This window comes from Abramis brama (assembly GCF_963993115.1).
Source record: "Abramis brama genome assembly, chromosome: 23".
Classification (NCBI taxonomy): Eukaryota; Metazoa; Chordata; class Actinopteri; order Cypriniformes; family Leuciscidae; genus Abramis; species Abramis brama.
In genome coordinates, this window is record NC_139985.1 from 2933492 (window position 1) to 2954969 (window position 21478).

Genomic DNA, 21478 nt, shown 5'->3' on the forward strand with positions numbered 1-21478 from the left:
CAAGTACAGTGTTGTCACAGATTGAAGGCATAAGCAGAAGTTATGATGTTGATGATATAAAACGTTTTCTTAATACCACTAAAAACAAAAGAGGTGTGATTGTAAAGGAATATTTTCCTGATCTAATGCAGTTCCATGACAAAGCCAAAAGCCTAATAGCAGATGGGTGCCTTTCAAACAGGGAGGTTTATCGTTTGAAAAAGATTGTGAGGAAAGTTGGCACGGATTTAAATGAAAATGAAGACTAAGAACATTAGTAATCTGGTTTTGCTTGTGTTTTTTTGTTTGTTCATTTATTTCACTATGGCTGAAGTGAGGATTGCCTCCTTGAATGTTAATGGTGCTAGAGATTATAGAAAAAGAGCTGAGTTGTATGAAATTTTCAAACAGAAAAAAATAGATGTCGCTTTGATTCAGGAAACGCATAGTGACGTGAACAATGTTAATGATTGGATGAAAGAATGGGAAGGTTTATCTTTTTTCAGCCACAACACCACGTTATGTGGAGGAGTAGCAATATTATTTGCTAAAACCTTTAATCCAAGTTCATATCAAGTTAAAGAGTTTTTGAAGGGTAGACTTTTAAAAGTGACAGCACAAATGGAGAATTATAATTTTGTTTTTATTTGTGTGTATGTCCCCAACTCAACAATTGATAGGATGTTGTTTTTAGATACACTATGTTCTGTTTTACAAGATGTTTCTAATGATGATTATTTATTTCTGGGAGGAGATTTTAATTGTACAGTGAGTAATTGTGACAGAAATCATATTGAACCCCATATGCCTTCAAGAAAACGTCTCATTCAAATAATAAGCAAGCATGAGTTAAGTGATGTGTGGAAGTTTTATCATGAGGATAAAAGACAATATACTTGGGCACATGCACGTGATAATGTCTTATCTTTGGCAAGATTGGATAGATTCTATGTGTTTAAGCATCATGTTGGTATTTTTAAAAATTGTTGTATTTTTCCTGTTGGTTTTTCAGATCATTGCATGGTGCAATGTTCTTTTATTTTGAATTCTGTCAAGCCTAAGAGTGCTTACTGGCATTTTAATTTAACTTTGCTAGATAATAAGGATTTTATACACACTTTTAAATTGTTTTGGGCTGATTACAGAACAAAAAAAGAATCTTTTCAATCAATACAAAAATGGTGGGATTTTGGCAAAGTACAAATTAAACAGTATTGTCAGCAGTATGCTCACAACAGCACCAGAGTTTTAAATCAGTCAATGAAAGACTTAGAGAATGACATAATTAAGATACAGGAATTGGCAGAGTCAACAAAACAACAAAGTTATTTGAAAATTCTTTCTAAAAAAAAGAATCAATTGGCAGAATTATTAGGGGTTAAAACACAGGGGGCTTTGGTCCGGTCAAGATTTATAAGTCATGATCAGATGGATGCACCTTCAAAATATTTTTTTAACCTTGAAAGGAAAAATGGGCAAAAAAGAATCATTCACGCTTTGCGATCTGAGGAAGGAATTTTGTTGTCCGATCCTGTAGTTATTAGAAGGAGGGCAATTGGTTTTTATGAGAAACTGTACAGAAGTGAACTCGGATCAGACAATATCAATGAGAGTGTCTTCTTTGAGGATTTACCACAGGTGTCTGATGAAGCTAATGCAGAGATTTCAGGTGCGCTTAGCCTGGGAGAACTGCATAAGGCCGTTCAGAGCATGGAATCCGGAAGGGTGCCTGGAATTGATGGCATACCGATAGACCTCTATAAATGTCTTTGGGAAGTTTTAGGAGAAGATCTCCTAGAGGTACTCAATGGTAGTCTGAACGAAGGTCTGTTACCTTTGAGTTGCCGGAGAGCAGTCCTGACCCTCCTTCCCAAAAAAGGAGATCTCACAGAGATCAAAAACTGGAGACCTGTTTCACTTCTGTGTAGTGACTATAAACTTCTTTCAAAGATTTTAGCAAATAGATTGTCAATAATTATGAATAAGGTGATCCATCCGGACCAAACTTACTGTGTCCCAAAAAGGTCAATTTTTGATAATATTTCCCTTATTAGGGATTTGTATGATGTCTCTAAGTTATCAAATAGTGATATTGGATTGATTTCGCTCGATCAAGAAAAAGCTTTCGACAGGGTTGAACACACATACTTATGGGAAACGTTAAAAGCTTTTGGTTTTAGTAAAAGTTTTATAGATAAAATTAAAGTTTTGTACAGTGATGTTGAGAGCATACTCAAAATTAATGGTGGCTTATGCACTCCTTTTAAAGTGTTTAGAGGAGTGAGGCAGGGATGCCCACTCTCTGGAATGCTTTATTCGCTAGCAATAGAACCTCTGTTACAACAATTGAGAAAAAATGTACAAGGTTTTAATTTGCCCAATTTCGGAAAAAGTATAAAAGTCTCTGCATATGCTGATGATGTTTTAGTGTTTGTTAGTCAACAGAGTGATGTACAGTTTTTAATGAGTGTACTTGATGATTTTAAAAAACTGTCCTCTGCTAAAATTAATTTGGAAAAAAGTGAAGTAATACTAATAGGGGATTGGAAAAATGGTTCTTTTTCCCTTCCTCCTGGCTTATTATGGAAGAAAGGAGGCTTTAAATATTTGGGGGTTTTTTTAGGAGATGAAGCAATTGTGCAAAAAAATTGGGAAGGAACTCTTGAAAAAGTTAAAGGTCGACTCGAAAAATGGAAGTGGTTAATCCCAAATATGTCATACAGAGGTCGAACTTTAGTTATAAATAATTTAGTAGCTTCCTCTTTATGGCATAAGTTAACCTGCATTGATCCCCCTTTGCGTCTCTTAGCAGAGATTCAAGCGATTTTAGTTGATTTTTTCTGGGACAAGTTACATTGGGTTCCTCAGAGTGTTTTGTTTTTACCTAAAGAGGAAGGAGGACAAGGATTAGTACATCTTCAAAGTAGAGCAGCAGCTTTTCGTTTACAGTTTTTGCAAAGACTTCTTAATGGTTCAATAATTTCAAGCTGGAAAGTAGTTGCATGTAAAATACTACAAAATCTTGGAAATTTGAAAATGGACAGAAATCTTTTCTTTATGGACTTGTCAAAACTGAATCTCAATGAAATGCCTACTTTTTATCGGAATGTTTTTAAAGTGTGGAACATGTTCAAAGTACAAAGAGAAGGACATTTTGAATCTCTTCACTGGCTCCTTGAAGAACCGCTAATACATGGAGCACGTTTTGATTTAACTCACAATGACTCTACAATTCCTGGACTCACAGAAACACTTGTGGCTTCCAAAATATGTACAATGGGGAGTCTAGTTAACTTGACAGGGCCAGACTTTGGGAACGTGGAAGAAGTTGCTTTGAATCTGAAAATTAAGTCTAGACGATTTGTTTTTCGTATATTAGAAAAATGGAAACAAAGACTTACTTCTGATGAACTGAGACTTTTATCAGATTACTGTGGAAAAAAAAATGTTCCTAATGAAAAAGATGTATTATCCGAGTTTTTAATTTTTCCTATGTTAGATGATGTTTCAGGAATGTTTTTAAGCTCTGGAAAATCCCTATGTCTTAATTTTTTTTCAAGTACTGGTAAATTTTTTTATAAAGCTTGTGTTCTGGTTTTTAACAAAAAATTGCTTGACAAGAGGGTTGATACACCATGGCGTAATGTTTTAAATCTATGTGATGATGATAAACCAGAATGGAGATCACTGTATAAGCCACCCTTAAGTAAAAGAGTTGGGGACATACAATGGAGACTTTTACATGGTGCAATAGCAGTTAATGCTTTTATTTCAGTTTTAAACCCTGATGTCACTACAGAATGCCCTTTTTGTTTAAAGAGAGAAACTGTTTTTCATGCTTATATGGATTGTTTGACTAAAACGGTTGTTTAGTTTATTACATAATTTATTTTATAGTTTTAATGAATCTTTTTCTACAGACGTATTTATTATTGGTTTTAAATATGTTAGAAAAAATAGGTTTATTTGTCAGTGTTTAAATTTTCTTATAGGTCAAGCAAAGCTGGCAATCTATGTGAGTAGAAAAAATAAGATAGAAATGGGTGCAGATCAAGATATTAATATTCTGTTTTTAGCCACAGTTAAGTCCAGAATACTCATTGATTTTCGTTTTTTTAGTTCCATGGATGACTTTGTCACTTTTGAAATGAAATGGTGTAAAAATGAGGCTCTGTGCTCTGTTATTGATGGAAAAATAGTTTTTTCTCTTCTGCTAATGTAGAAAGTTTTTTTGTTTTTTGTTTTATTTTGATTTTCTTTGTGGTATAAAAGGTAAATGTAAAATTGTAAATGTTGTTTTGTTGAAAAAATGGTTCATGTGAAAAAATTGTAATAAAGTCTCTTTCAAAATTCAAAATTCAATTCTCTCTCTCTCTCTCTCTCTCTCTCTCTCTCTCTCTCTCTCTCTCTCTCTCTCTCTCTCTCTCTCTCTCTCTCTCTCTCTCTCTCTCTCTCTCTCTCTCTCTCTCTCTCTCTCTGTGTGTGTGTGTGTGTGTGTGTCTGATTGGAGCGTGGGAGACTATGGCTGGACTGATGGTAATCGAACGCTGTTCCTAAAGTGCTGGTGTGTGAATCACGCTGGTGCAGAGCTCTGCAGGTCACTGGAGTTCATCATCCGCATCAGCCAATCACAGCACAGCACAGCGCATCACTTCCTGCTGGAGGCAGGGTGGCGTCACCACTGATGCAGAGGACAGAAGGACACAATCTGATCACAACGGACAGTCTGGACGCTTTACAGGGTGAAGAGAGTCTTACTGTCATTAGAATATATAAGTAATCAACAATATATACTATATGAAGAGATATTAAAGCATTTTTCACTGAGATATTGGATATTAATATCAGATTAAAAATAGGTTCAAGATATGACTCATGATATGAGGTTTTTGATCTTCAAAATTAATTAGTGATTTTTAGTCCATGTCTGTCGACTGAAGTCATCTATGATAGTACATTTAACAAACTTAACTATCAGCTGATATATATTACATGATATATAAATAATTTTATTCAGCAAGGACACATTAAATTGAACAAAAGTGACAGTAAATACATTTATAAAGTCACAAAAGATTTCTATTTCAAATAAATGCTTTCTATTCATCAAAGAATCCAGATTTTTTTCTTAGAATGATTTTTAAAATAAATACAGAAATAAATTACATTTTAAAATATATTACAATAGAAAACAGTTATTTTGAACTGTAATAATATTTCACAATATTACTGTTTTTACTGTATTTTTGATCAAATAATTGCAGCCGTGGTAATCAGAAGAGCCTTCTTTCAAAAACATTTAAAAATCTTACAGACCTCAAACTTTTGATCGGTAGTGTACATTTAAAATGTGCAGTCTTTAACATCTAATCGCGGACCCAAAACAATGATGACATCATCTGCCACTCAGGGGCGTGTACAAATGCTTGTCCAATAAACTGCTTCCTGAAATACGCATGCCCCGCCCCCTAATGACCAACAGCAGCAAGGAGCAAATTATGGTTCTGCCAGGCATTTATATAAACGAAAGGTTTAACTCAACATAAAGGAGCGACAATCAGCCAGAGTCTATAACAATGGTTATTCACTTTCACTTCACCTAAACCCACAATTATATCTAGAGCAACTAGTGAGGAACGATTTGAATCCAGTCAAGGCTGAACCTAATCTCATCTGGACAGAGTCAGACAGGAATGACAGCAATAAGAGAACTAGTTCATTCCCAAACAAACCCCATAAGGACGTGACAGGCTAATATAGACCTTACAAGGACAGACGGCAACAGATGAGAAACCTCGTGTGACAAAGTCATCGCACAGACATCTGGGTACTGACTGCATGCCTTATGAATGAGTCCCATGATGCACTGCACACATGATTCAGAGTCACAAAAACACCTCAGTTAATCTCATTGCCGAACATCATCACTTACTGACTGATGGCCTAGTTGGGGAATACAAGTAGTGCACGAATGAATGAAATTTCAAATTGGTTGTAAATGTGAATGTTGTCAGAGCCAAAACCAGCCAGAAAATACAGTTGATGAGAAGACGGACTCCTGTGACCGAACGTTTCCCATCATTCTCTACAGGAGCTTGAGAATGATTAAATGCACAGATAAAGCAGATACTGCATCGTTTGGTCTTTCTTTGTTGCATTAGCTCTAAAAAGCTTCTTGTCTTTGCTGGGAAGTGAAAATAGAGGGGAAAATATGCATGGCCAAACTCATCCCAGGAGGACTGACCACTTCCAGAGGGATATGTTAATATCTTGTACATGACAGGGAAAATGTTTACGGCCAGCTGTTTGCATACAGTAATGAAGGTCTCCTGGCTATGAAAGTCATTTGTTATGAGTCTACTGTTTATTATATACACTGTAAAAAAAAAATTACGGTAAAAAACTGGCAGCTGTGGTTACCAGAAATTTACCGTAAAAATACAGTAGCAACATTTTAGGTTTTACAGACTTGAAATTTACAGTAATAAACCGTATTTCATTATCTGATATAATGTTAATTTACCGACCTATTGAAGTATTAATATCTGTTTTGTACCATTGTAATACACTGACAACCAACAATCACAGCAGTAATGAGTCACGTGATCAATCAAAGCTCATCACAAGCAACATTATCATTTAGCAACATTAAATGTAACATAAAATCCTAATGTACATGATTAGAAAAAAACTAAAAAAACTATGACGAAACACAGTTATTAAAAAAAAAAAAATCAAATGTGAAGTGTCACGTAGGGGATTGTGGGAATGTCAAATTACGGTTTTTCACTGTAAATTATACAGTGACTTGTTCATTTTCACTTCCAAAAACTGTAAATTTAACGGTATTTTACAGTAAAATTATATTAAATATACCATTAGATCTCTCACAGTTTTTTACTTACTATATAGTAAGGAAACTTTCTGTTAACCGTTACAGTTTTTCACTGTAGCATTTTTACAGTCTTTTACTGTTAAAATCACGATAATTGGACGTGAGCACATCGCGTGCAGCTTAAACGCTTAAAGGACTGCAACCTGTTCCCCGACATTTTTTTTTTTCTGTGACAATTTATTGTACTTGTCTCAATCTATTCAAAGGAGTGTTGACCAGTGATTCATCTTAGTTGAAATACTGCTGTATGTGCAGAAATAAAACAGCAAATGCAGGAAATCAGCGATTTGTTTGTTCGTAGAGTTTATGAGTCTATGATTAACCTGAGATCCTCCAGAGAGAAGGAACACCTCTTTCTGTGCTCATTCAGTGTGTGTGAGCGGACAGCAGCCTGACCATAATCAAACTCATAAATCACACACACACACACACACACACACACACACGCACACACACACACACACACACACGTCGTGATTTATCACTAATACTCTTTCCCTGGCACGTTCATTGGTCCTCCCGTTTACAGCCTGCAACATCTTCTTCACCATGTGAGTTTATTGCATGTGGTGAGCAGATATTTCCTCTGAGAGTGAATCTCATATTTAGGGCTTGATTAAATCCTTTTAATTTTTTCCGAAATTCAGTGTTTTTCATTTTTCATTCTGGATCCCATTTAAAAGGTTAATCTAAAATGTTATAATCTAAAAGGAAATCTAAAAATGTAATAACTGAATTAACCTGAGATTAATAAATGTAATAATGTATTGCATTTTTAACAATAGGGCTATATGAAACGTGCTTTTATTTTTTCTGAAATTCTGTGTTGTCTTAATTTTCTGGATTCTTATGATTTAAAGCAAATTTATGATCAAAAATGGTGGTAATCAAATAAAACAATTTGATTAATCTTTTAAAATGTAATCAAATTAAGTTTGGGCAATTCACATGCCAAAGTTTAATGCTTAGGATAAAAGGGTTTAACGAACATGAACGTAATAATTGTGAAGCTTGCTTTAACAAGCACAACAATTATTTGCATTAGACCTGTTTAGAAGAATCCTCGTGAGTGCCAGAGTTAGGGCAGGTCGAGGCAGAAACCTTGAGATTCCCTGGCTGCGACACACACGTTCCTTGAAATGCATCCAAATAATTATCGAAAGCTATTAAAAAAGGGAAATTCAGTTGCAAAACCAAAGAACATTTACATAATCGTGGAGAATATAAAAGTCATTCAGATTGCTGTTTACGCCACACTTCATTAAATTGCACTGGAAAAAGAAACACTGAAATCCTGATAGATCAGGGACAATACAGCGTCCATAAGACTCGTTACACGTAACCTACTGTATTATCCCACATAAATCATGCAGGACAAACATCTTCAGAGAAGACATGTTCAGAGAGGATGTTGCAACTCAATTCGCTCAATTAAATTCACTCCCGTGTTGCCATACTTCCTGAAACAGAAAGTTGAAGAATGACACACACACACACACACACACACACACACACACACACACACACACACACACACACGCACGCACATTCATAAATACATACATACATTCATACATACATATATTCCCATGAGGCCTCTCTTCTTCCCGAATACTGCACTGCAAATAGAGTGAGAGAAAATAACTTCAAAATGATTTCTGAGTGTATCAGTAACGGCTGACCGGACGCCACACAGAGGACAGACCAGGGTCTGAAGAACGGGCCCTTGAGAACTGGTTAAGTGTGGATAAGTGTGTGTGTGTGTGTGTGTGTGGTCCTGGTAAAGCCTACATTGTGGACCAAATGTCCCCAAACATATTAATACCAGTCATTTTTGACATTTTCGGCACAGTTTTTTTTAAATCATTCAAAATGAAAAATGTACAAATGCAGAAAGTTTTCTGTGATGGATAGACTATACAGTTTCATCAGTATAGAAAACATGTAAATAAAACATAAAAAAAAATTTGCTTAAGGAAAATTTTTTGTGCAGAAAGTGCACTGGGCATGTCTGGGCATTTTACATGACTATGCATTTTTTCAAATTATTAACTATTTATTAAACATCGATCTCTAATCATATTACTGTTGCCAATATTAAAAAAATAATCCTTGGAAACCATGCATAACAGTGGTTTTACACACATTTAATAAGGTTTCCATTATTCATAACTCATCTCTTATCTGTGGTAAAATCACTGTTATATGCAGGCCCTCTTGTGTCTTTATTGACACAGGATTTAAAAAGACATTAACCCAGGGTTAACTGCAGTGTGAAAAGCCTCAAGAGAGCAGAAGATGCCCAGCACAAGCTCAGTCCAAAAACTAGGGTGTGATTAAAAAAAAAAGATAATTGTGGCATGAGGCACAAAATGATGAGGGATTTGGAGGCTCACGTGTGGGCTTAGTGATGAAAACTGAGGTAAGCAGACATGTGTGAAAACAGGTGTGGACATTTAATACAACAGCTGACTCAGTCATAAAGTCTCTGAGCAGCTGGAGAAGCAGAAGTGGGAACCAGTAACCGTTCAGAGCTTTAGACTGGGTCAGGAGGGGAAACAATGCAACTAACCAGAATAAGCATGCATAACTAGGACCAATAGCTCAATTCAATTCACTCCTACTGCTTATTAAACAAAGTTGAAGCATGACTTATTAAAGAACTTGTCTTTTTTTTAACCGTCTGGTGCTGTTCGGTCGTTTTTGACTGAAAAATTATAAGGTTTTTTTTGTGTGTGTACATTTTTTACTTTATCAGAATGGTACGAAACTTGGTAAAGGTTTTGGCACTTGCTGTGTGAACAAAAAATATATAAATCATGGACATGATTCAAAAAGGTTAAATGGTCTTGGAAAATATATAATCACACTTGAATTGTTCATGGTCAAAAATGAAGATGAATTTCATCTAGTGGAAGCGTTTGGAACTGCAGCCAAACAAAATCTTCCGGAAAGCTCCTTTTTTGAACTTGTTTAGATTTATAGCTTTGATTTTCTAAGTAAACCATGTTTTGCAAAATATATATTTCATATACAATTTTAAAATAGTATTTTTGTGCATTTTTAAATAATAACAAATGTCTATGACTTTTTTCACGTCAGCAATAATCTACCCAAGTGTCTTCTTTAAAAAGAGACCAAACTTAGGCTAAATCTGTGCTCAAAAGTATTCAAAGAAAAGCATTCAAAATGCAATACTTTCAATGCAAATGACCGAAATAATCATGCATATAAGGATATTAATATAGATAAATACAAAAAAGCTTATCAAGTAGAAAATGCAGCTGTATTTTTGCACAAACTCGTGTCACAAAGTGATTAATTTTCTCATTCATGTTACATTTTTTTGCATATTGTTGGGCCAATGTGCTATATATAATGTAATATCAATATTGATATGATGTAATTTTAAGAATGTTTTGCTCTGATGCCGGATGACGGGCCGTCACGGCTAATCCAGCCTCCTATCGGGCCCCGGATAGCCTCATTGCACCCAGCGTGTTCAGCAATGTGCCGGGACGTCCCGCTAAACAAACTCATTATCTCATATCCCTGTCATCTCATGTGCGCGAGCTGTCACGCTCCACATCTCAACGCACGCCCAATCATATTACACCTCAACGGCTTCAACATCAACAAGGTGCGGCCAGAAAATACTTTGCATGTTAATTCCCATCAAAACTTCTGGAGAAAGAACACTTAATTGATGTTAATAGCTTCTTATTGCAGCCAAGAACAGTTAAATACAAGTCGTTCCTGTGTGATAACTTGCACTGCTGTCGCTCAGGGCGATATTATTCATTGCCACTCCTCATCATAGGTGGAAAAACCTATTTTTGATCCAAAAACCACAAGGCTTGTTAGGACTGATATTACTTATAGGACTGTGATATAACTTGACATAAAGGTGTGATATAAAGGTTTGTTTTGGTAGCTTTAGCAACACCCAAAATACAAGATAACTTTATCCTCTAGTTGACCCACGGTCTCTCAATTGAGCCAAAAAACGGTCACCAGTGCAAGAGTAACAGTGCCAATAACGAATTCTCTTTATAAAAGTGGAGTTGCAAATGGTCGATAATGCATTAAAGTTCCCAAAAAGATCTTTAAATCACCCAGAATTTAGCAAAAGGCTTTGAACTAAAGTGCCCTGTTGTTATTGTGCAGCAAATGCTTTGATATTTGCACAGTTGTGATTCAGTTTTAGTAAAAAAGCTAATCTGTAACACTTTATAATAAGTATAGTGTAATACAATACTTACAAATCTTTATAGTTAATCAATAGTTTATAAACTGTAGTTATACATTAAAAGACTATATACATATAGTGAGATCTTCATTCATTGTCACTGTAATTAACAAATTATTGTTTGATAAGCTCATATGTACAGAGTTAGATAATGCTTTGTTTACAACTTATTAACAGTAAATAGTTCTCACTTTAGATTAGGTCAATGAAAAAGGGAAAATGGCATTAATTAAGTGCTTTAATCACACCTTTATTAGACATTAATTGCATTCATATTCAGTGTTCATTAAAATGTTTACAAATACATTTAACACACACACACACACACACACACACACACACACACACACACACACACACACACACACACACACACACACACACAAAGGGTTTCCATGTTTTATTCCATGTTTCATTCTTTCCATTTTTTTTTTTAAGTGGTTATGTTTAACTTAACTTAACTTTTGCTTAATGTATTTGTAAAGATTTTAATGAACACTGAATATGAATGCAATGAATGTCTAATAAAGACCTAATCTAAACTGAGAACTATTTACTGTTAATAAGTTGTAAACAAAGCATTATCTAACTCTTTACATATGAGCTAACTAGAGCTAAATGAATGAAGAACTCACTATTTCTATATAGTCTATTATTGTAATAACTACAGTTTATAAACTATTAATTAACTATTAGCAAATTATTTGTAAATACTTTATTACACTATACTTATCATAAAGTGTTACCAGCTAATCAAGACCATGATATTGTGAATATGGTTACAGCTCATGCATATTAATACAAATAATATACGTAATTATCAACAGGGTTTGAAATTAACACACTGACTTTTGTGCTGATCACTTTATGAATTAACAGCCCATTAATCTTCAGCATGTTAAAGATTAATTTCAAACCCTGATTATTATAAGTATAAAATGTTGAAATTGAAATGTGTGTTCTTAGATAATATTTATAAGTTACCATCCAGTCTGCTTGAATATGGTATTTTCAAAGCCATTGCAAAATATTCTAAATATGCACACTTTAAATTCTATATTAATGTGTCAATACCTTAAAGTGATGCATCCACAAAAGTACTAAAAGAGAACAGAATCATTCATTTCATTACAAAGATGCTCATAAATCTCAGGAAACAACACGTCACGGATGACAACATGTTGGACGTGTGCGAGCCTGGCGGAGATCAGCCCGTCTGAATCAGAGAACGGTCCACCCTAAACCTCATCACACACTCATTCCATCAGCATGAGATGGACACGCATCGAGATATCTAACCACTGACGGAAACACTATGAGCCGTCTGTCAAACTTTAATGCTCTTTTAATCTGCTGACCATCCCTGAAACATGACTACATCTCACTCTGCCCATGGATGGATGGATGGATGGATGGATGGATGGATACGGAAGGTTAGCAGATAGATAGATAGATAGATAGATAGATAGATAGATAGATAGATAGATAGATAGATAGATAGATAGATAGATAGATAGATAGATAGATAGATAGATGGATAGACAGATAGATAGTTAGATAGATAGATGGATGATGAATGGATGATGGATGGATGGATGGATGGATGGATGGATGATGGATGGATGGATGGATGGATGGATGGATGGATGGATGGATGGATGGATGGATGGATGGATGGATGGATGGATGGATGGATGGATAGATAGATAGATAGATAGATAGATAGATAGATAGTAAGATAGATAGATGGATGGATGGATGAATAGATGGATGAATGGATGATGGATGGATGGATGGATGGATGGATGGGTACGGAAGGTTAGCAGATAGATAGATAGATAGATGGATGGATGGATGGATGGATGGATGGATGGATGGATGGATGGATGGATGGATGGATGGATGGATGGATGGATGGATGGATGGATGGATAGATAGATAGATAGATAGATAGATAGATTCACTAAATATTTGCATTTACCAGGTAAATTGGTTCTGCAATAGTTTATAGTAATAACGCCCCTCAGGAGAAGCCGCTCACTGCGTTCGGATAATTAGAGCTTTAATTTTTAAAAGAGCAGAGGAAGAAAAGTGTCCAGAAATGAAACCTCAGGGCTCCTGCATTGATCCACAGCACTGAAGCTAAATCCAGATGCGATTCAATTATTCATGCGGGAGAAAGAGTGTGTGCTGATGGAGGACTCTCTCAGACGAGCCGTTTCATCTTCTCAGTTTTGAGAAAAGTGATTGGGGTGTAAACCATGATAATTTTTTTTTTTTTTTTTTTAAACATTAAAACATTAAAAATGTCTTTACTGTCACCTTTGATCAATTTAATGCGCCCCTCGCTGAATAAATTAATGAATTTCTTTAAAAACTATCGTACTGACCCCAACGTTTTGAATGGTAGCGTGTAAACCCAGTTATCATCTTAAAAAAATATATGGTTTTATTGCACTTTGATATTGAAATTTTTGGTATAAAAATGACTAGCAGTTCAATCAAATAATGAGTGAAATCTCTTCCAGTTCATTCATCACACTGGAAATGGAAGGTCAGGTCGAGTGAACTGCATTGTGGGATACACAGTGTGTCACGCAGTGGATCCATACTGCACATTTCAGCAAATATAGCAGGTCAGTGGGGATTTCATGTTTACAGCACATCTGCATAATGTCCACAGTAAGACTAGAGAGAGAGAGAGAGTAACATGTCGGCATGCTGATCCCAACATTTAATATCTCTCTTAAAGCAACACTAAGGAACATTTTTTACCTTAAAATAATGTTTCCAAATCGTATCAGTGAAGTCGTAACAGGGTGAAAGGCACTTCTGGATTCGCTTTGCAGCCCTATATCTGCTATAACCACAAACCGGGTCGCGTTTCTGTAGTTCTAATGAGACAGAAGAAAACTACAAATTTGACTTGCTTTACGGCAAGCGTTACAATAGTCATTATTTAGTTTTTCTTCGTTACTGATGTCGCAATACATCATACTTTCATGAAATCATGCATCATACTCTACCTTGTCTGTGGACATCGTTCATTCCAAAGCCGGCGCAGGATAAACAGCGAACGTGCGTGCGACAGTAGGCTAAATTATTTACAACAGCGGTAATGGACAATTCCGCTTCCAACCTGTAGGGGGACCGCAGAGGAAAAGTTCCTTAGTGTATGTTTTCATAAAGAAGTCATGACAGACCGTTGAACCAGACTGCAGTGTATCACACACACACACACACACACACAGTGCAGCAGGGAGACACAAAAGCCATCAGTCTGTGCTCTCGATCCAGCAAGAGAAGCTGTAGATATACCAGTTAAAGTCACAGATACAACAGTCAGTTCACTTTATAACGAGCCCGATGATTTCTTCATTTCTGCACTGATGAAAAAGAAAAGGCTGTTTTAGCGGTGGAGCAGCGGAAGAGAAATATCACTGAAGTGTCTGGGAAATCAATAATCTTCACAAACTCAGCGGGTTTGATCAATCATTACACATGGATTTTCACGCAGTGCAAAGACACTAACGTCTTCTTTCTCTGAATGGTGCAATATTGTGAATGTCTCATTCAACAAGCACATTCTTTATGAGAACTGTATATAAAAACCAATATATTTAGAAGCGTTTCGCTTTTGTTCCAGCAAAAGACAGACAGCTAAAATATTGTTGATTAGTAACAGTGTTTGCAGTCAAGCATCATTAATACTATATTGCTCATATTAATTTCACTAAGTATTCAGAGGGAAATACACCTTATTGCTAAATTATGCATGTGCTATTACTTTTCTAAGTGCACAATCATAATAGTATTACATAACCAGAAGCGCCAGTATTTCAATGAGACAGAAAACCAAGAGGAAACTAATTTCACAGAGATTATCAAATTCAATCATGATGCTCTGGAATGGGGATATCAAATGATTAAATTTTAAAATCAAATTTACTTTATAATGTACCAATAAGTAGATGCAAATAATTGCATGCATCACTATTTGCTGAGAAAAATCCCTATACTGTACATAATATATTCAGAATGCAAAGATATTATTGAGGCATATTACAGCAGTAAAAGACATCACAAAAAGTGGCCTTAAATATGATATATTTTAGTGATGCATTAAAAAGTCAATGCAACCTTGAATCCACACTCTACTCATTTAGATAACACACAAGTTAACAAACATACACTCAATACATGCTCAGATCTGAGAGGAGGTTTGTGTATTTGAGCATTATAGCTAAGCTATTGTTAATAAGCCTTCAAATGTGAATCACTTGTTCAGACTTGAACATAATAAATTTGTTGGAGCAAATGGACATGTAGGATCTACACTTCCCAAACACTGAGCGAATGATATGTGTGTGTGGTGTAATGAACACCAGTGATTCACATGCAATGAACTACAGTCAGCACTAAAGAGCAGTGTGGGGCTCGGATATCTCCAGCAGGAACAACTACACACACATAAGGAAGGCTTACATGTACAGTGTGAACGCTGAAACCTGTTAACACATACTGCTTATACGATCAGCACGTCAGAAAACACACGTGCATCGATCGCCTTCTGACACCAAATGCATCATCATTCACATCATTTCATGTGTTAATAAGCATGTTCTGCTTGTTGCCAATTAATTATGCACTTTTTTACAATTATTTTAATTCTACTAATTCACATGGAAGGGAATGATCAAACTAATGATTCTCTGCGCGTCATTAGTGGTTAGCTGTAATGGACATGTAATCTGAGAGCATTTCAAATCATTATATCTCAAGTCTAGGCATTTGTTGCCATTATTGGCTCACATGAGCATCTGGTTTTTAGTATGTATTTAGGGTGTTACTACACCCAGTAAACAACAACCTTTTAGCCATTTTTAAGGTTTGTACAAATGATCATAATATCAGCCTATGGTCTTCATTGGCTGCTCGCGAACAACGTCAACTTATTACTTTGACCCTCAAACAGTTTGTTTTGTGTTGTCGACATGTCGAGAAGTCGCTGTTTTCAGCGCTGCGAATCCACTCTGCATGCACTTCAAAATGATGAGGACTCGTGCCGGAACTGATATGGAAAAATGACACCATCTGTTCGTATCACTTTGTATCAAGTGCTAAAGAAGATCTGGAGCTGAAATTCAGATATGGCATTTTGTTTACGATCACCAATCACAACAGACTGGGCCATCTGACCAATCACAGTAGAGTAGACCAATCACAACAGACTGGGCCATCTGACCAATCACAGTAGAGTAGACCAATCACAACAGACTGGGCCATCTGACCAATCAAAGTAGAGTAGACCAATCACAACAGACTGGGCCATCTGACCAATCAGAGTAGAGAAGACCAATCACAACAGACTGGGGCATTTGACCAATCAGAGCAGAGTAGACCAATCACAACAGACTGGGGCATTTGACCAATCAGAGCAGAGTAGACCAATCACAACAGACTGTGCCATCTGACCAATCAGAGCAGAGTAGACCAATCACAACAGACTGGGCCATCTGACCAATCAGAGCAGAGAAGACCAATCACAACAGACTGGGCCATCTGACCAATCAGAGCAGAGAAGACCAATCACAACAGACTGTGCCATCTGACCAATCAGAGCAGAGTAGACCAATCACAACAGACTGTGCCATCTGACCAATCAGAGCAGAGAAGACCAATCACAACAGACTGGGGCATTTGACCAATCAGAGCAGAGTAGATCAATCACAACAGACTGGGCCATCTGACCAATCAAAGCAGAGTAGACCAATCACAACAGACTGGAATATTTGGCCAATCAGAGCAGAGTAGACCAATCACAACAGACTGGGCTATTTGACCAATCAGAGCAGGGTAGAGTAGACCAATCACAACAGACTTGAATATTTGACCAATCAGAGCAGAGTAGACCAATCACAACAGACTGGGCCATCTGACCAATCAGAGCAGGGTAGAGTAGACCAATCACAACAGACTTGAATATTTGACCAATCAGAGCAGAGTAGACCAATCACAACAGACTGGGGCATTTGACCAATCAGAGCAGAGTAGACCAATCACAACAGACTGTGCCATCTGACCAATCAGAGCAGAGTAGACCAATCACAACAGACTGGGCCATCTGACCAATCAGAGCAGAGAAGACCAATCACAACAGACTGGGCCATCTGACCAATCAGAGCAGAGAAGACCAATCACAACAGACTGTGCCATCTGACCAATCAGAGCAGAGTAGACCAATCACAACAGACTGTGCCATCTGACCAATCAGAGCAGAGAAGACCAATCACAACAGACTGGGGCATTTGACCAATCAGAGCAGAGTAGATCAATCACAACAGACTGGGCCATCTGACCAATCAAAGCAGAGTAGACCAATCACAACAGACTGGAATATTTGGCCAATCAGAGCAGAGTAGACCAATCACAACAGACTGGGCTATTTGACCAATCAGAGCAGGGTAGAGTAGACCAATCACAACAGACTTGAATATTTGACCAATCAGAGCAGAGTAGACCAATCACAACAGACTGGGCCATCTGACCAATCAGAGCAGAGTAGACCAATCACAACAGACTGGGCTATTTGACCAATCAGAGAAGAGAAGGCTTACGGAAAGGAGGGGTTTAGAGAGGACGAATCATTTATCGAACTGTTTCAGACACTGTGAGAAAAGAGCTGATGCTGCAAAATACATTATGAGAAAATGAAAGTGTTTTTTGGCCTTTGATGCATGTAAACCTGTTGTAGGAGACCTGCAAAACCAAATGAGGAGCCTTTAAAATAGCATAATAACTATAGGAAGTTTCATTTATCTTCACTTATGGACTAAATGGTTAGTAAACTTCCATTAGAACATACAAACGAATCTCTAACAAAAAAAAAAAAAAGATATTGTCCGATTTCATATCCTAACTTGTCTGTGGCCCATTTGAGGTTCCTGTGTGACGTCATGATGGCATAATCGATGGCCATCGCAGACAAAGACGAGCCACAACAGCAACAGTGTTAAACAGGGCTTGAGAATCACTCGCAGGAGGACCAGGATGTGATTCATACACACTCTTTACTCGCCTTCATTTTGAGCTCATTGTTGAGGCTTTTCTGAAGGATAAGGCAGCAGTATTTACTAGTGAGTCAGCACATGCCTGGGCAAAGAGGGCACCCACACACATACACACACACACACACACACACACTCATATTCACGCAGCTCCTCTGAGGTCACAGTGTTTGAAGTCATTCAGAAGTCATGCATTAATAAAAACCCATTTAACATCCAACTGTAATCTCCTTTACAAAGGCTGCAAGGAAATAATGACATCTTTCATCATGTCTGTCTCATATTATACTACAAAACCATTAGAACAAAATAGGAAATTATATTTAGCAAAGGAAAAAAAAGATCTATATTTAGGAGCATAGTTTTCAGCACATCTTACCCTCAACTTTTCATTACTGCAATGCATCCTATATTGTTTTACTTTTACTATTCCGTTTATTTCAATTATTTTTCTGTTTTATCAACAGTGTTCAATCAATCATAATTACATTTTGTATTACAATTTTCATGAAAATTATATCACAGTGCAATATTTCATAACGGTCATAAAAGCATGGCTTATCGTCAGTATGCAATTGATTCTGACAGTCAGACATCATCTTGAAATGTTTTGAGAGATTCACAACCTATCAAGTCTCTGAATTCCTGTGCACCCCATTGGAATGAATGAAACAATGAACTAAATCACTGGGCAACTGTAACAAAGAGGTTCTCGTATCATATTTCTGAAGACAGCTGCAATATTTGCAGGAGGACTGGAGGACTTTCGCTGCTGAGCATTGCCAGAAAAACTGGTATATTTAGAGGTGACTATATAATAGTAATCACTGCTGTCGGAACAGATGGAAAAACAAACGTGCTGAACCTCACCAGAGCGGTCAGTTCTCTGTCTGCCTTCACAAGATCATCCTAATAATCAGTCACATGCAATCCAAAATAAAATAAAATATGTGATTGCATCTTTAATGAACTCAGTCAATTGCATATAACCTCAATGAAAGTGCTAATGAATCAATTCTCAGAAATATTTCCCATATAAACAAACCAACATCATTTGTCCTGTATGGACTCTGTCCAGTTTTCATGCATAAAAAACTGGGCCCTTCAATATATGCTGTGCACCTGCCAAGAAATTCTGCTGCAATGAATCAGTCGTTGACTATCAGGCTCATTCAGGCCTACAGAACTGTCCCAAACACACAACTCAAGCAAAGCATCAGTAAATGATGCAGTAAACACATTATACTCACTTTCTCTTGTACTCATCCCTCTCCCGCTTGACTTTGGCCAGGACGTTATACAAGGCTCTCAGTTCAGGGGTGATGGTGTCGATTTGGACCCCGACCCCGTCCGGATGGGTCCAGGAGACCCCGGGTCCCTGCACAGTCTTCACGCGCTCCCCATGTCTCAGAATGTGCGTGTAACTCCAGATGGTGCCTGGAAGTCTGGACTCCAGAGAGTCAGTCTGAACGGCCACCTCACGCGTGAAGGAGAAGCCCGGATACCTCGGCTGACTGGAGGCTTGCTTCAGCTGGCTCTCCAGGAGTTTGTTCCTTCTCTCCAGCTCATGGACTTTGGCGAGGAAGCAGCGGAACCTCAGGTTGAGGGTCTTGAGCACATGTATGTTGGATCCCAGGTCGTTGCGCAGAGCTCTGGGCACCGCGTCCGATGGCGCACCGCTCACCACACCGCCCAGAAACCCCTCTCCAAACAACAGGGAACTCATGCTTTCATACAGAACCAGTGCGCTTTACCTTAATTCAAATCCTTCAGATTCTCTCTGAAACTGGTGTGTCCATGCAGTTCTTCTCATGCGTAAAAACCCCTCATCGATCGAGCAGAAACAAGCAATGCAGTCATTATCTGTCTATCCTTCCAGGACGCGTCATGTTCTCCATGGGAACGGGGAGGAATATCGGAGCACGCTGTGTGTATGTCAGCTCATTTCTGAAACTCCGGGACATCTGGAGATCTGCGACTCATCTCAGTGATAATAAAGCAAAAATGAACTCCAAAGTCTCCGATCACACTGATGCTATTCACACAGACTCTTCCGGTTGACTCCGTGATCGCGCGACTGTTTTATAGCGACCGGCGCGACGGGATCGAGTTTCAGACTCCTAAAAGAAGGAGATCCGCAGCGGACTCTCCGCCCTCACCAGCGCCACACACACACACACACACCCCGGGACGCGCAGGCGCGCGCTCGCGCACACAGGAGGGAGTGCAGGACTTTGGCATTATGTAGAAAAAAAATATTTTGAAATTTAAAATGATTTCGCTCATCCTGCTAATCTTATCTATAAAAAAAATGGTATATGATGTAAAAATGTTATGTTATTTAAATGTTCATCTATCTATCTATCTATCTATCTATCTATCTATCTATCTATCTATCTATCTATCTATCTATCTATCTATCTATCTATCTATCTATCTATCTATCTATCTATCTAGTTTTATTTCGCTCACCAAGGCTGTATTTATTGTGTATTTATAAGGCTGTAATATTGTGAAATATGTTTTTACAATTTAAAATGTTTTCTATGTGAATATATAGTCAAATATAATTTATTCCTGTGATCAAAGCTGAATTTTCAGCATCATTACTCCAGTCTTCAGTGTCACATGATCCTTCAGAAATCAGTCTAATATGCTGATTATTTGCTGCTCAGGAAACATTAGGATTATTATCATTGAAAACAGTTGTGTACAATCTTTGATGAATGGAAAGCAAAAAAAACACACAAAAAAACAGCATCTATCTGAAATAGAAAACTTTTTTAACATTATAAATGTCTTTACTGTCACTTTTGATCAATTTAATGCATTAGAGCATGATGCAATCAAAGAATCCTGAAAAAGAAATTGTACAACATTGTTGATAATGTTTAATTGATTGACAATAATATATATATATATATACACATACACACACACACACACATATATATATATAAACATTTTACATCTTGCTCATTGCAACAACATAATCAGTTCAGTGAATGTAAATTTGTGATTAATTAGTCACAGTTGAAAAGTTCATATCACTAATAATATTGACAACCAATCAGACTCGACATTAAATGAGCCATTTGGCAAACTCATAAATGAACACTGTCAGTGAAAGTTTTAAGCTGAAGCACACAGAAGAAGAAGGCGTTGAGTTGATGACTTTTTCACTTTTGCATGTTGTGGCAACACAAAGCTTGAGCGCTTTCATTTCACCAAATGACTGATTGATGAGCAGAAGACATTATTACACAAGCATCTACACCTCAAACCTGC

The 21478-nt window shown here is 37.1% G+C and overlaps 1 protein-coding gene across 5 annotated transcripts in view; it reads right to left on the bottom strand.

Moving 5' to 3' along the window:
- The window catches only part of iffo2b (intermediate filament family orphan 2b), a 48387-nt gene extending 28046 nt beyond the window's left edge, over window positions 1–20341 (bottom strand). Inside the window, exon 1 of one of the 5 annotated variants that reach the window (XM_084100170.1) lies at window positions 19441–20341. In XM_084100170.1, the coding sequence (XP_083956296.1) occupies window positions 19441–19916 (476 nt within the window). In that variant the 5' untranslated portion in view covers window positions 19917–20341. The remainder of the gene's footprint in view (window positions 1–19440) is intronic. The other 4 variants (XM_084100168.1, XM_084100169.1, XM_084100167.1 and 1 more) reach the window with 4 other exon arrangements.
- Between the last annotated feature and the right edge of the window lie 1137 nt (window positions 20342–21478).